Here is a 13,014-nt window from a genome sequence, read left to right as displayed (position 1 = left end):
AGGGAGATTTAGTTTTTATTCTAGATGCTCCTATATTTTTCTTTTCTTTCTCTTTTCTTTTCTTTCTTTTCTTTTCTTTTTTTTTTTTTTTTGGCCACAAGCTTTTGTGTATGTACTGCCTTACCATTAGATTTCTTGTTCCATTACTTAATAGATGACAGCCCTGAGGTGGTAAAGACCCACCCAAGGTCACTTATGTATGACCTTGACTGTACCTCTGATCTTGACCTCACCCAGGATCCTTCTTCTGCTGCCCAGCGGCAGGGCCTTGGCGTCACGAGGGGAGTCAGGGCTTCCTAGGTGGGGATGGGTGGAGACATGGCTTCTAGGTTGCAGGTCAATGATGCTCAGCAGGGGGGACAGGCCCACCCAGGAGTGAAGAGATGTCTCCATTCCTGAAAGAGTCACTTGTGTGCCAAGATGGCAATGTTTTTTATCACTGGATGTTCTGACTACCCTGCTGTACCGTGGGGCCTTGCTTCACAGACCCCAGCTCAGCCACCTTCAGAAACACTGCTGGGAAATGCCACCCTTTGCTAAAAGTCCAATGGATGCCACTTCTAGTGCAGTTTTCTATGGGTGCTGACTTACACTGTCTTATTTGACTGAGAAGGTAGTATTTGGCCCAATGGCCAAAGCCACCATCTCTGAAACTAGACTCTTGGGGCAAAGGTCCCTCTCCACGGCTGCTTAATAGCTAAGTGACCTGGGAGGGGGCACTCAGTCTCTTTGTCTATCTGATGACCTAATAGCACCTCCCCATGCGGTTGTTGGGGGCTAAAAAGTGCTTGGGCCAAAGAGTTCAACAACCCCAATGTCCATCAGTGGATGAATGGATAAGTCAAATGTAATTCATCCCTACAATGGAGTATCATTCAGCCATGGAAAGGGATGAAATTCTGACACACACCTATGGCATGGGTGAATCTTGAAAACCTGATGCTGAATAAAAGAAGGCACAAATGGCCACATAGTGTTTGATTTTATTTATGTGAAATGTCCAGGGTAGGAAGATCCACAGGGACAGAAGGCAGATCAGTAATTTCCAGAAGCTGGGGGGCGGGGCGGGGGGGGTGCTGGCATGTGGGGAATGACTGCTAAAGGCTATTTCTTTCTGGGGGAGATAAAAATGTTCTGGAATGAGATGGTGGTGATGGGTTGTATAACTTGGTGAATATACTAAAACCCACTGAAGTGTACTCTTTAAAAGAGTGAGTTTTATGGTGTGTGAATTATGTCTCAATAAAAAAATATGTAGCAAAAGAGAATTAGGAATGAATATAAAATTTATGGACAAATGTAGCACACAGCACGATTTTATTGGTGGGAAATTGGACAGAGTTAAAGATACACCTATGAGGTAACACATACATTATGCTATAGCCTTATGATGATATATTATGTAGGTATGAAGAAAATCTTATTTTGGAAAACATTTAAAAATTACATAAAGTACTTAAGACAGTGCCCGATACACAGAATACCTTAGTGTGGGCTGTTATTTTATTTTATTTTTTAGTGTTTATCTATTTTTTGTGTGTGAGAGAGAGAGATACAGGGTGCAAGTGGGGGAGGGCAGAGAGAGAGAGAGAGAGGGAGACACAGAATCGGAAGCAGGCTCCAGGTTCTGAGCCATCAGCACAGAGCCTGATGCAGGGCTCGAACTCAGGAACTGCAAGACGGTGACCTGAGCCAAAGTCAAATGCTTAACTGACTGAGCCACCCAGGCAGCCCTAGTGTGAGCTGTTATTAATGAGCCTATGCACCGGCCATCTCGTCCCTTGCATGGTAGATGGGAAACTAAGGCTCAGAGACAGGACGCAATGTGGCCTCACTGCCCTCCTTCTGGTCTGCTTCAGGCTACTCTGGGTACCCGTCCTGGCTCTGCCACTTTCTAGCCATAAAGCCCTGGTCCAGCCTGTCACTGACCCACTGAGACCCCCTCAGCCTCTGTCTCCTACCTGTGAGGGGAATGGTGTCCCTGGGAGGAGTCTCAGAGTGCACGGTGCTATTACAGTGCCTCTGGGACAGGGCCAAGTGGTAGATCTGGCACCAAATGGCTAGAGATTCTGGGAGACAGGATCACAGGTTCCAGCCCCACCTGCCTGGAGCAGTGAGCCGTGTGTCCCTGGTGGTCCCATAGGGAAACTTCTGGGGGAGGCTACTGAGGCAGAGACCAAGGGTGTGGCCTTTCCTTCTGCAGGCCCTTATTCCATTTAGTATCCTGGGGCCCCTTTTTAGTAAGCTGTCCTTGGGAAAGGAATCCTCCCTCCCTCCCTGGAGCCTTGATTTCCCCCGCTGAGCCAGCCCAGCACCGTGGTTATGACAACGTGCTCTTGGGACGCAGACTACCTGAGTCCAAATCCCAGTTTCTCTGAATGCGGGATCCTGGGCAGGAAAGTTTGCCCCTCTGAGTCTCGGTTAGCTCATCGGCAAAATGGCGCTAACAGGCCCCACCTCACCGGTCCTTGTCGTGCTTGGATGAGAGTGCCTACGACCTGCTTAACACTGGGGCTGCCACACCGGGAGCCCTCAAGGCCTATTGGCTGTTACTATTACCATCATTGCAGTGTTCAGCTTTGAAGGGGTTGGAGGACACGTGTGTGCCTGGAGGCAAGGGGCTAGCCCCCCAAGCCCCTGTCTCCCAGCTCCCTGCCGGCTGTCCCCCTCGCTCTCTTCAGCACTGAGTGATCGACAGGCTGGGCCAGTGGCGGCCTGGCAGGCCTGTCCTGGCAGCTGCTCCCACAAGGCGAGGCCCTCTGAGCTTTGGAGAATTAATTAGGCCACATTCCTCTTCAGGGCTCCTGGGGCGGGCCTGCACACGGCCCCCTTCCGAGCTGCTGAGGGCTCTTGGCTCGGGTCCCTGGCAGGCGAGGCCCGCAGTCTGCTTTCCCCTGAGAGGGCTGGGAGGGCCCTGGTGAGCTGGAAGCAGTGGCTAAGGAGGGGACAACGACAAGCCGGCAGCCCAAGGCCAGCTCCTGCCCTCACTCTCCCCTGCTTGGCCACCTTTGCTGGTTCCCATCACTCAAATTCAAATTCCTGGCATTGGATGCCATTCCCAGCCTGGCCCCTGCTGATCAGGCCGGCTGCCTTTCTTCAGATTCTTCCAAGCTCTGGCCAGACACACCTCATGCCCTTCCCCCCAGCCGCGATGCCCTTTCCCTCGTTCCAGCTTGTGCAAACCTTACCCCCTCTCCCCCACTACCAAACCAGCTGGAAGGGCAGTCCATAACGGATCCCACCTCCTGTCCCTTCGCTTGGCCTTGTCTGTCTTCCCTGCCAGGCTGCGAGGCCCTTGAGTGCAGCAAGTGCGGTCTGATCCAAAGGCATGAGGAACAAGTGGTGGGCATTTCAGGCACAGTCATACTCTCCTGGGACACACTGTCTGAGGCTGTGACACAGAGTGACCGCTGCTGTAGACCTCTCTGTCTGGAGCCCCTTCTCCCATGCCAGGTGCTCAGGCTTGACCTGGGGTTCAAGATGGCGCTATGCCTTCCTGCTTCCCCCTCTCCAGGCCTCCCTATGCCCCCTTCTTCTTTTGCTTCCTGAGAGGGAGCTCCCGAGAATAGCTCCCTTCCCTGCCGAGGCTTCACCTCTGCTGCTCCGTCCGCCTGGAACACTCTTGTCTGCTCTCCTTCACTTGACTGATTCTCTTGAGCTTGGCCTAGACGTCACCTCCTTCAGGAAGCCACCCTGGGCTCCCTCATGCCCGGAACTCTTTTCACAGTATGGATGTCCTATCAGAGAGGCAGTAAGGCATAGAAGTTTAGAGCCTGAGGTTTAATCCCAGCTCAGCCATATAGTTGCAATGTGCCTTTGAGTAAGTTACTCAATTCCTCGGTTACCCCTTCTATAAAATGGGAATAACAATTGTCGAACCTGCTGCATAGGTTGCGGTAAAGAATCAAGGAATTCATATGCAGAAAGCACCTAGTGAGTGCTCAGTAAATGCTAACTATTATTATTATTATTATTTTGTCTTAATACTTAATAGTATTTTTTTAACTTTATTTTAATTTTTTTAAACGTTTAATTTTGAGAAAGAGAGTGTGCGAGCAGGGGAGGGGCAGAGAGAAGGAGACACGGAATCCGAAGCAGGCTCCAGGCTCGGGGCTATCAGCACAGAGCCGGAGACGGGGCTCGAATTCAGGAACCGTGAGATCATGACCTGAGCTGAAGTCGGACACTTAACCAACTGAGCCACCCCGGTGCCCCTAATAGTGGTTTTTTGGGAGGGCTCTCCTCTTGGCCTGTGGGGCCAGAAGCTGTGTCTGTCTCGCTCACAGGCGTCTCCTGAGAGGGAATTATTCATAAGTAGATGCCATTTCTGAAACCCGGCAACCTGGTCTCCATTTTTAATCAGAGAGAGAGACAGAGAGAGAGAGAGAGAGAGAGACTCATTCCTTGGGGTTCTTTCCTGTGTGAGGGGTGTGAGGAGAGGCAGCCCAAGGACAGAAGACCCAGTCTACAGCCTGGGCATATATCAGGCTGCATGGTCTTGAACATGGGACCAAACTCCCCTCTGCCTCAGCTTCTGTCTGTGCATGGTACCTGAGTAAATCTGGGTCATTCTGTGCCCCCTTCTGGCCTTTCTCTGCCTGGTGTTATAGCCAAAAGGAACATAGATTGGACTCAAAAAGCCTTGACAAAACCAGTTAAGCATTTATGGAAAAGACAGAAAAAGGCAGGAAAAGGGGAGATGTTGTCCTATAAAATCCAGACAGACTCCCCAAAATGCTGACGTCTTGCTTCCCAGGGTTTCCTTTGACCTGGCAGCCGCCCCTCACAGATTTTCCTCTGCTTCTTCCGCACAGTCTCACCTTCCCCCACGCTTCTGGGGCCCCAGCTCCCCGCGATGCGGCCTAGTAGCAGGCGCAGACTAGGGGCACACACACTTCTTGCCCTGTGGAGAGAGGTATGACCGAGGAAGGCCACAGTAGGACCCCCCAAAGTGCAGGAGGCCCTCATTCCCCAGGAATCAGGACCCAAGGGACTGCGTTGTCACCTTGCCTTTTCCTGCCTCCTGGGCCTCCTCCCCTCCCTTTAATCATCTCTGTGACTTAATCATTTGAGTTTCTGATCTCTGAACTCTGGCCAGGGCCACAGGGGCCTGTGCCAAGGGCAGGGAATGCCTGCTTCCCTGGGCCTCTGACACACCCTCGGTCAGGATCTCGTCATCCTTCTGCCAGGCTTCCATCATACCCGCCATCCTGGGGTTGCCCTACTCAGCTGCCCAGCCTGGCCACTGGCTATTGGCTTTGGGTCTCCCAGGAGGCAGGGAGCCTTTTGCATGGAATGCTGGGCTGCCAGGGAGGGAGAGTCTTCTGACATCAGGCTCTGCTGAGATTTGAGAGGTGTTCCCTGCTCCTGGGCTCCCTTACCCCAAGCCTCACCACCTAGGATGCACCGTGGACCTCCGAGGGCAGGGAGTGGGGTGGGGTGGTGAACTTGCTTCCCCATTCACTGGGCTCCAGCCACATAGGGGTTCTCCGTGGGAACCTCCTTTGTCACTCTTACTGCCATACCTTCACCTTCACTGTTCCCTCTGTCTGGAGTTCCTTCCTGCATTTTTCTATTTATTTGAGTCTTACTCACCTTTGGAGGCTACAGGAGTAGCCCCTTTGTCCAGGATTCTTTCTCTGACCACCCCTTGTCACCCCAGCTGCCCCACCTGTGGTCCTCCAGCCCTGGGGCTGTTCTGCTCATTACAAAACCCCTTTGATGACCCTGACAAGCAGTCTCTGCCTCCTATCACGCCCCGGGCGCTGAGCCCAGCAGTCTGTTCAGTGTTCCTACCTGCCCTACAAGGTTGGGACTATCGCTTCTCACTTTATAGATTGAAAAACACTGAGGCCCAGATGGAGATTTGTTTCGGGTCACACCGCAGTGCTGATCCACGAATTCAACCAATAATACTTATGAAATGCAGACATACATTTGTACCGTAGACTCTGGGTTCAAATCCGGATACCACCACTTACTCACTGTGTGACCTTGGGCCAGTCAGTTGCCTTCTCTGGGCCTCAGTTTTGTCACCTTTAAAACGGAGATAATCAAAGTACCTATGTCATGGGGCTGTTGTGAGGAGGAAATGAGTTAATACAGGTAAAGTGCCAGTATACAGTGGGATTTCACTATGTGTCAGCATGTTATCCTTCCACGAAGGGGTCAGGGCTGGCTTCACGGACAAGGCAGGATTAGAGCAGTGTGTAAATAATTATTTTTCAACAGCCAGCTCAGGCCACCTGCCACGCCCAGCACAAGCCAGCCGGGAGAAGAGGGAACAGCTTGTCACAGGAGGATTTGGCAGAAATGGAGGCTGTGGGTCCAGGAACTGCCAGCAGGGGTGATCGTGGCTGCTGGCTATCCCTGGAACGCAGGTGGGCCGCTTCTTGGGCCCTGGCAGCAATCCTAGAGCCTGGGGCTTCTTCAGTCAAGGAAGTGAGCAAGGTCCAAGGAGAGGGATGAGACCGGGGTCAGGCTGTGGCTCCACCATAGCACCCATCACTGGCCACGAGGGCAGTACACAGTCTTGGGACCATCTGGCCCCGGCCCTCGCTGGACAGATTGGCTCTGGGCCTCACAACAGTTCCTGGTGGCACAGGGCAGCTGGGGAAGAAGGGGGTCTTGGTATTCTCGTAGCCTCGACTCCTTCCAAACACACTCTTGGGAAAGGCCTGGCCGTAGGGACTGGCCTGCTGGGAACAGAGGAATCCTAGATGTCAAAGCCACAAATGGCTGTCCAGGCACATGACAGGCAAAAGCCTAGGGAGGGTGGGATAGCAGCCAGAAGTGCCCAGCGGGAGCTTGGGGAGTGGAATGCAGGGCTCCGGCCACCTGCCCCGGACCCCTTCCCTCTCCTTCTTGGGTCCCCCTAACTTCTAATTTTTTTTTTTCTTTTTCCACGTTTTTATTTATTTTTGGGACAGAGAGAGACAGAGCATGAACGGGGGAGGGGCAGAGAGAGAGGGAGACACAGAATCGGAAACAGGCTCCAGGCTCTGAGCCATCAGCCCAGAGCCCGACGCGGGGCTCGAACTCACGGACCGCGAGATCGTGACCTGGCTGAAGTCGGACGCTTAACCGACTGCGCCACCCAGGCGCCCCGGGTCCCCCTAACTTCTAAGCAGCACCATCCTGCAAGGTGCCTCCCACCTCTGCTTCAGCCAAGACAAAATACCAGGGTACCGTTTCATGGTTTATTACAAACACAAGTTCGCAGGTAAATAATTGAGTCTAAAAAAATACATTAAAATAAATAAGTGGAATTCTCAAAGTTCTTAGAGCAAATAAGTTATATACAGGCAGGTGAAGCAGACAGGCAGTTCTCCCCAGGAGTGTCCCTAGGGTATGAGGGTGCGAGGACTCTGGGGAGGCAGAGCTGGAGGGGTCAGACGGGGGCCACCCAGGACACCAGCCCTTAGGTGGACCCGTCCAGCCTCCAGGGCTGGCTTGGGTCTAGGGTCCACCGCTGCGCATCGATTCTGGCTTGTAGCCAATAGGCAGGAAACCTCTCGGGACGTGGCCTCCAGGTTAGCACATTCCTCATGCGGTTCCTTCCAGCGGCGTGGTGGGGCTGGGGCCGGCGGGGGGACGTGGCTGAAGGCTTTCCCCGGGCCGTGTGAGGGCACGAGCTGCCTGGAAGGAAGTTCCCTCACTTGCACGAGGAGGCCAGAGCGTGTGCCATCCCAGCAGGTGGATTCCCCAGCTCTGGGCTGCCCCTCTCCTCCTGGCTCCACACAGGCTCCTTCCCAGCATTCCTTGGCCACCGGTGCTATCTCTTCCTCCGCCTGGAGTGTGTAGGCCTCAGTTCCCTCACTGCCACCTGTTGTCGCCTAGCAAAGTGGCTCTTGGCTGCAGAAATGTCCCTGGAATCAAGAAGGGTCAATTTAGCATCTCAGGAGATATGGACTGCCCAAGAGTTCCCTGCAAGAGACGGCAGTTGTAGGAACGGGCCCCTTTAATCATAGCTGCTCTGGGGTCAGAGGTCAGCCACAGCTGACCCTGAAAACAAAGTCTGCGCATCAAGGACAGGCCAGACCAGGCCTAGAAGCTTCCCTGCCCACGAGGACTTTGACAAAGCTGACGTCCAACATCAAATACTGCTGGAAGGACCAGAGGGCCGAGACCAGCGTATCTCCCGTGACCTGCCTTCCCACGTCCACACCTTTGCTCATGTCGCTCCTTCTAGGCTGTTTACCTTCCCTCCACCCACATTCCACCTACTGAAATTCCCATTCTTCAAGGTCCAGCTCAGGGTAGTCCAACCCAAATATGGGTCCTAGCTTCCCTTTGAACCAGGATGAGGCCCTGGGAAGGACTCTGGCCTCACCCAAGTGGTCTCGTCCTGGCTCAAAGTGTCCCAGACCGGGAGCTAGGAGGCTGGCTTCAGGTCCCAGCTCTGGGAGCTCAGGCAGGTGTGTCAACCTCTCCGAGCCCCTTTCTTGGTCTGTAAAATGAAAATAGGCCTGAGCCAGTGTGAGGATGAGTGTAGGCTGGCAAAGCGAGCTGTTTGCCCACAGGAGGTGCCATATGCACTTGCAGAGTCTAAACCTTGATTTTCTTTTCATCCAAAGATACTTCCGAAGCGTATGCTGCGTCTTCCCCAACCCACCATCCTGCCCTTTCTCCTACGTTTCCTCCTCTCCACCAAGATGGGAGGCCCTGAGGGGCTGAGCTGGGCCCCAGCACCGGCCAGCTCCGAGGAGCCTCAGGGACAGAGGTCGGAATGGCTGACACCTGCAAAGCGCCCCTGGGGTGCCAGGCCCTGCTCGAGGCCCCCCACATATGTCGATTCATCTACCCTCACAACGATTCCCGAGAGATGGATCGCACTGCTGCCCCTGGAACAAAAATGGGAGCCGGAAGCACAGAAAAGTGAAATGACAAGCTCAAGGTCACAAAGCCTTGTTGGGGACAGAGCTGGCTCAGAAGCTGCTCCGTTAGCCGCCTGTCTACACAGCCAGATGCAGGGTCTCTATTCTCAAGTCAGTTTGGCTGGACGAACATTCGCGGGCACCTCCTGTGCGCCAGGCCTCGAGCTGAGCCACGCGGAGGTGGCCAGGAAGGGGATCCGGTCTGGGACAGCGGGGAGGGGACAGGCTGGGTAGTCGGCCACTCGGGGCCCAGCACGTAGGAGACGCTTCCTTGGGACACAACCTGAATGAACAGTAGAGGGCCTTCCACGGTCACAATCCCTCAACTCGCCTGAGAAAGTCCACTGCTAGGCCTGGTGGGAACAAAGGGCACAGCAGTCTAGGTCACAGGCTCTGGAACCAGCCAGATGCCACAGACCGCTGTGCCCTTGGGCAAAATGTCTTAACTTCTCTGAGCCTCAGTTCTCTCGGCTGCCCAGTGAGGACCCAGTCGTGCCTCATATGGAGAACAAGGGAAATGTGCTAAGGCATACAGGAGGTGCTCAGTCAGTGGGGGCACCGCTCACCTCAGCTGCTGGAGGAGCTCTCCTGCCGACGGCCGTGCCCTGCCAGCCTGGAACACGTCTGGAGGGGGTCCACTGCCTGGGACCACCACGGCTTCAGGACTGAAGGAACAGCGTTAGGGCCCGAGTGAGGGGCTGTCCAGGGCCCTGAGAACACCTGGCTGTAGGCCCAGCACCCTCCCTCCGCCCCAGCAGATCCATTTCTACCCCTGTGCACCTGGCCTCCTTCCCTTCCCAGGCGGGGTGGGGACTGAGGAAAACTGAGCTACCGGGAATACGTTCTTAGCCTCAGAAAGAGGCAGCTGGGTGCCCGATCTTCCCAGAATCCAGCCACCTGCAGCTGAGCACGGCCTTTTGTAGGGGAAACTGAGGCAGGGGTGGAGCCCCGGTTTGAGGCTCAGAGGAGGAGTTTCTCATAAACCATCGTGGGGATGGGAGGTTCGAGACGGGGAAGCCACTTTCTGCTTTCCCCAAATGCTCCGAGGGGACGAGAGAGGGGACAAAGTCCCCCACCCCTTTAACAGATGGGAAAACTGAGGTGTGGAGAGCGAAGAGGTGTGGCAGAGCACCCCCGCCCGCCCCTTCCTCAGCAATTCCGTGACAACCTTGGGATGGTGCCAGGGCCTCCCGACTCCAGATGTCACTTCTCTGCGGAAACTCCAAAGCCCTCCGAGGCTCCGTCCCAAATCCAAAGCCCCGTGGACTTGGTCAGGCAAACTAAGGCTGAAAGCCCAGCTCTCCTTCTGACTAGCTGTGTGGCCCGATGAGACAAGTCCCCTCCCTTCTCTGGGCCTGGACTGCTTTAGCTGACACCTGAGGAGAATCCCTCCTGCCCCCGAGTGAGGGTGGGAGCTCTCAGAAGACCCCGGAGCTGGGGACTAGGAGGGACTCGGGTGACTGGTTCCCCACAGAAAGGGACATGCCCCCATGGGCCCAGGGCAGCCTATGGGCCCCCAGGACCTTGTCCTCTGCCCCCCCCCCCATTGTTAGCCACTCTGCTCTCCTGCTGATCTTCCAGACACCCTGCTCTCCAGGTCCAGGCTAGCAGCCACCCTGGCCTCTGCAGCCTGGGTGTGCACTTACTTGGGCCTTCGATGGCAGAAGGTGGCACAGGCGGGGTCCCTGCCACTGGAGCACTCACAGCGCTTTGGCAGGGAGCGGCGCCGGCGTCTTGGCGGATTTCCCAGGCCGTAAGGAGCTGTCTGTCTGTGGGCGGGCAGCCAGCAAGGTAGTGGTGTAGGGTGGAGAGAGAGGAGGAGAGAGGGAGAGGGAGAGAGGATGAGATAAACTACGGCCACTGGCAAGCAGAGGCCGTCCGCGGTGCATCCTGGCATGGCCACCCGTGCCACCGGGCTGGAAGCAGAAGGCTGCCAGCCCCTGACCTCGGGAAGCCTCAATGCATTCTTCTGCCCGGGTGCCAGGTGGTCCCGGACAACGTCCCTCCCCTTTCTGGGCCTCTGCTTGCTCCCCGCCTCTGGCCCTGCTCAGTAAGACTGCCAGCATGGGGAGGATGGGGTGGAACCGTGCTCTCTCCCTAAGTTGGGAAGTGGGGCGTCCCCCCAGCCCGATCCCTCTCACGGCTAGGAACTCGAGCTGAAGGATGGAGCCTTGCTAGTCCCCCTGGAGGAGAGGAGAAAATACCATCTCACAGCAGTAAGCATGCAGGCTAAGCTGCCCTCGCCTGGCCACCACCTGCCTGGAGGGGTGATAGATGCGTCTGAGCGCTTTGACCTAAAAACGGTGTGTGCATGTGCTTGTGTGTGCATGTGCGTGTGTGAGATCAGGTGGGGTCGGTTTCAGATTGAAAGTCTGGCCAAGGCGGGCTGGGGGCAGGGCAGGGGCCCTGTGGCCGGTTGGACCAGCACCTTCAGGTGCCAGAGCTAATTTTAGACGATGCGGTTGGGGTTGTAATGACTCCAGGTGGACCCGGCACGCAGGGACTGGCAGGGTTCCCGCCCTGAGCAAGTGTTTGGATGCGGATTAGCTCCACACACGCTTACGTGCAGGGCTTCTCTTGCCTTTTGCAATTTGGGGAAGGGAAAAAAAAAAAAAACAACACAAACACACACACACACACACACACACACACACAGAAACTTCAACTTGAAGTATGCAGTGGCCCGGAGGCAGTGCGGGTGCAGACAGAACAGACAGCACTAGGCTCCCACCCCAGCTCTGCCAGGTGACACAGGGCAGGTTTCTCGTCTTGTCACTGGGGACAACAGCACTACCTGCTTCACGGGGAGGATGAGGGATTCAGGAGCTGATAACATATGAGCAGTGCTTGGCATAGGGCCTGGCACAGCCGAGACACGGGCACTGTCATTAATCGTATTATTCTTGGAAGATCATGCAGAGGCAGCATGGCATCCATGGGCCTGGGAAGGAGCCTCTGTCTACCATTTACTCCCTCCTGTGTAATCCCGGGGAAGGCACCCAACCTCTCTGAGCCTCGGTACCCTGGTCTGGAGAATGGAGCCAATACTTTCCTACCGGGCTGCCGTGAGAATTCTCAGGAGCCAGCCCTGGATTACTTAGGCATTCCCCACGTGGGCGTTGGAACGATAACCAGTAACTATTAATATTATTAGCTCAATGATCCCGTCTGGAGGCCCAGGGAGAGCTGCACTGTGCCAGAGATTCCCCATCCCCTGCCCCGCGTCTAGCGGCCCCGCCTGGATCCCCGCGGTAGCTCACCCGGGAGTGTTCACCCAGATGATGTCCAGGTGGCAGAAGTAGACACATTCCTTGTCGAGCCAGGAGCTGCAGGAGCAACGTCGAGGCCGCAGGTGGGAGGCTCGGGCGCGGTGTGAGGGTGCTGGTTGGTCCGGAGCAGCAGCCACCTGGCCCTTGCCTGCACGCACAGGAGGGGGACAGAGGTGGACAGGTGGGTCGGGGTGCCCGGCACAGCGGGATAGGGGGACCCGCCGGGCTCCTCCTCTTGCATAATTGAGGAAGTTGGCATTCTCGTTGCTTAGGAGCTCCAGGCCAGCCAGGGGAAGCCCCAGCAGTCCTGGTGGGAAGGGCTGGTGGCTGTCCTGTGCCTGCAGCACCTCTTGACTTGCAGAGCCCCTTGAAGCGGCCACTGCTGCGGGGCCCCCACCCCTGGATGCCCCCCAGCTGGCTTGCGGGTACGGTGCCCTGGGGCAGGAGACACCTGCAAGCAGACCCAGGGTGGGGGCGGGGGGGCGCTGCCGCCGCAGGTGAGGCTAGGGCAGCTCACCTTCATGCAGGGCCAGGAGCAGGGCCAGGGCGATGGAGCACCAGGCGGCGGGCATGGCGACCATAGTGGCGGTGGAGCGCACAGGCTGGACCAGAGCAGGGAGCGAGCCTGTTGCCAGCGTCTTGCTGCCAGGCAGAGCCGATAGCTCATTGCCTCAGTGCCCTGGCTGCTTCTTATAACACCAGGCACAGCCCCGCCTCTGCCCGACCAGCCCTGCCCTGCCGCACAGGAGAGCCAGGGACACCGCCTCCTCCCCAGGCGCCTGGCCCGCCCCGGCCTCCGCGGTTGGAGGGGAGGGGGGCAGGGGAGGGCGGAGGCGGGAGGGAAGGCCCCGCTCCTCCCTCTGTGCCTG

The 13,014-nt window shown here is 56.2% G+C and overlaps 1 protein-coding gene across 1 annotated transcript; it reads right to left on the bottom strand.

Moving 5' to 3' along the window:
* Positions 1-7,187: 7,187 nt before the first annotated feature.
* On the bottom strand, positions 7,188-12,807 carry EDN2 (endothelin 2). The gene is made up of 5 exons (XM_047084735.1): positions 12,663-12,807; positions 12,137-12,293; positions 10,523-10,645; positions 9,443-9,541; positions 7,188-7,868 (listed from the first exon to the last, which is right to left on the bottom strand). Exons 1-5 carry the CDS (start codon positions 12,724-12,726, stop codon positions 7,775-7,777), a joined length of 537 nt encoding a protein of 178 aa, XP_046940691.1. The 5' UTR covers positions 12,727-12,807; the 3' UTR covers positions 7,188-7,774.
* Positions 12,808-13,014: the final 207 nt, after the last annotated feature.

The sequence above is a fragment of the Lynx rufus genome, unplaced genomic scaffold (assembly GCF_022079265.1).
Source record: "Lynx rufus isolate CCGP_SWC_20201006 ecotype Redwood Valley unplaced genomic scaffold, mLynRuf1.p SCAF_2, whole genome shotgun sequence".
Lineage (NCBI taxonomy): Eukaryota > Metazoa > Chordata > Mammalia > Carnivora > Felidae > Lynx > Lynx rufus.
Note: the sequence above shows the minus strand (reverse complement) of the source record. Positions and strands in the feature narration are given on the sequence as shown.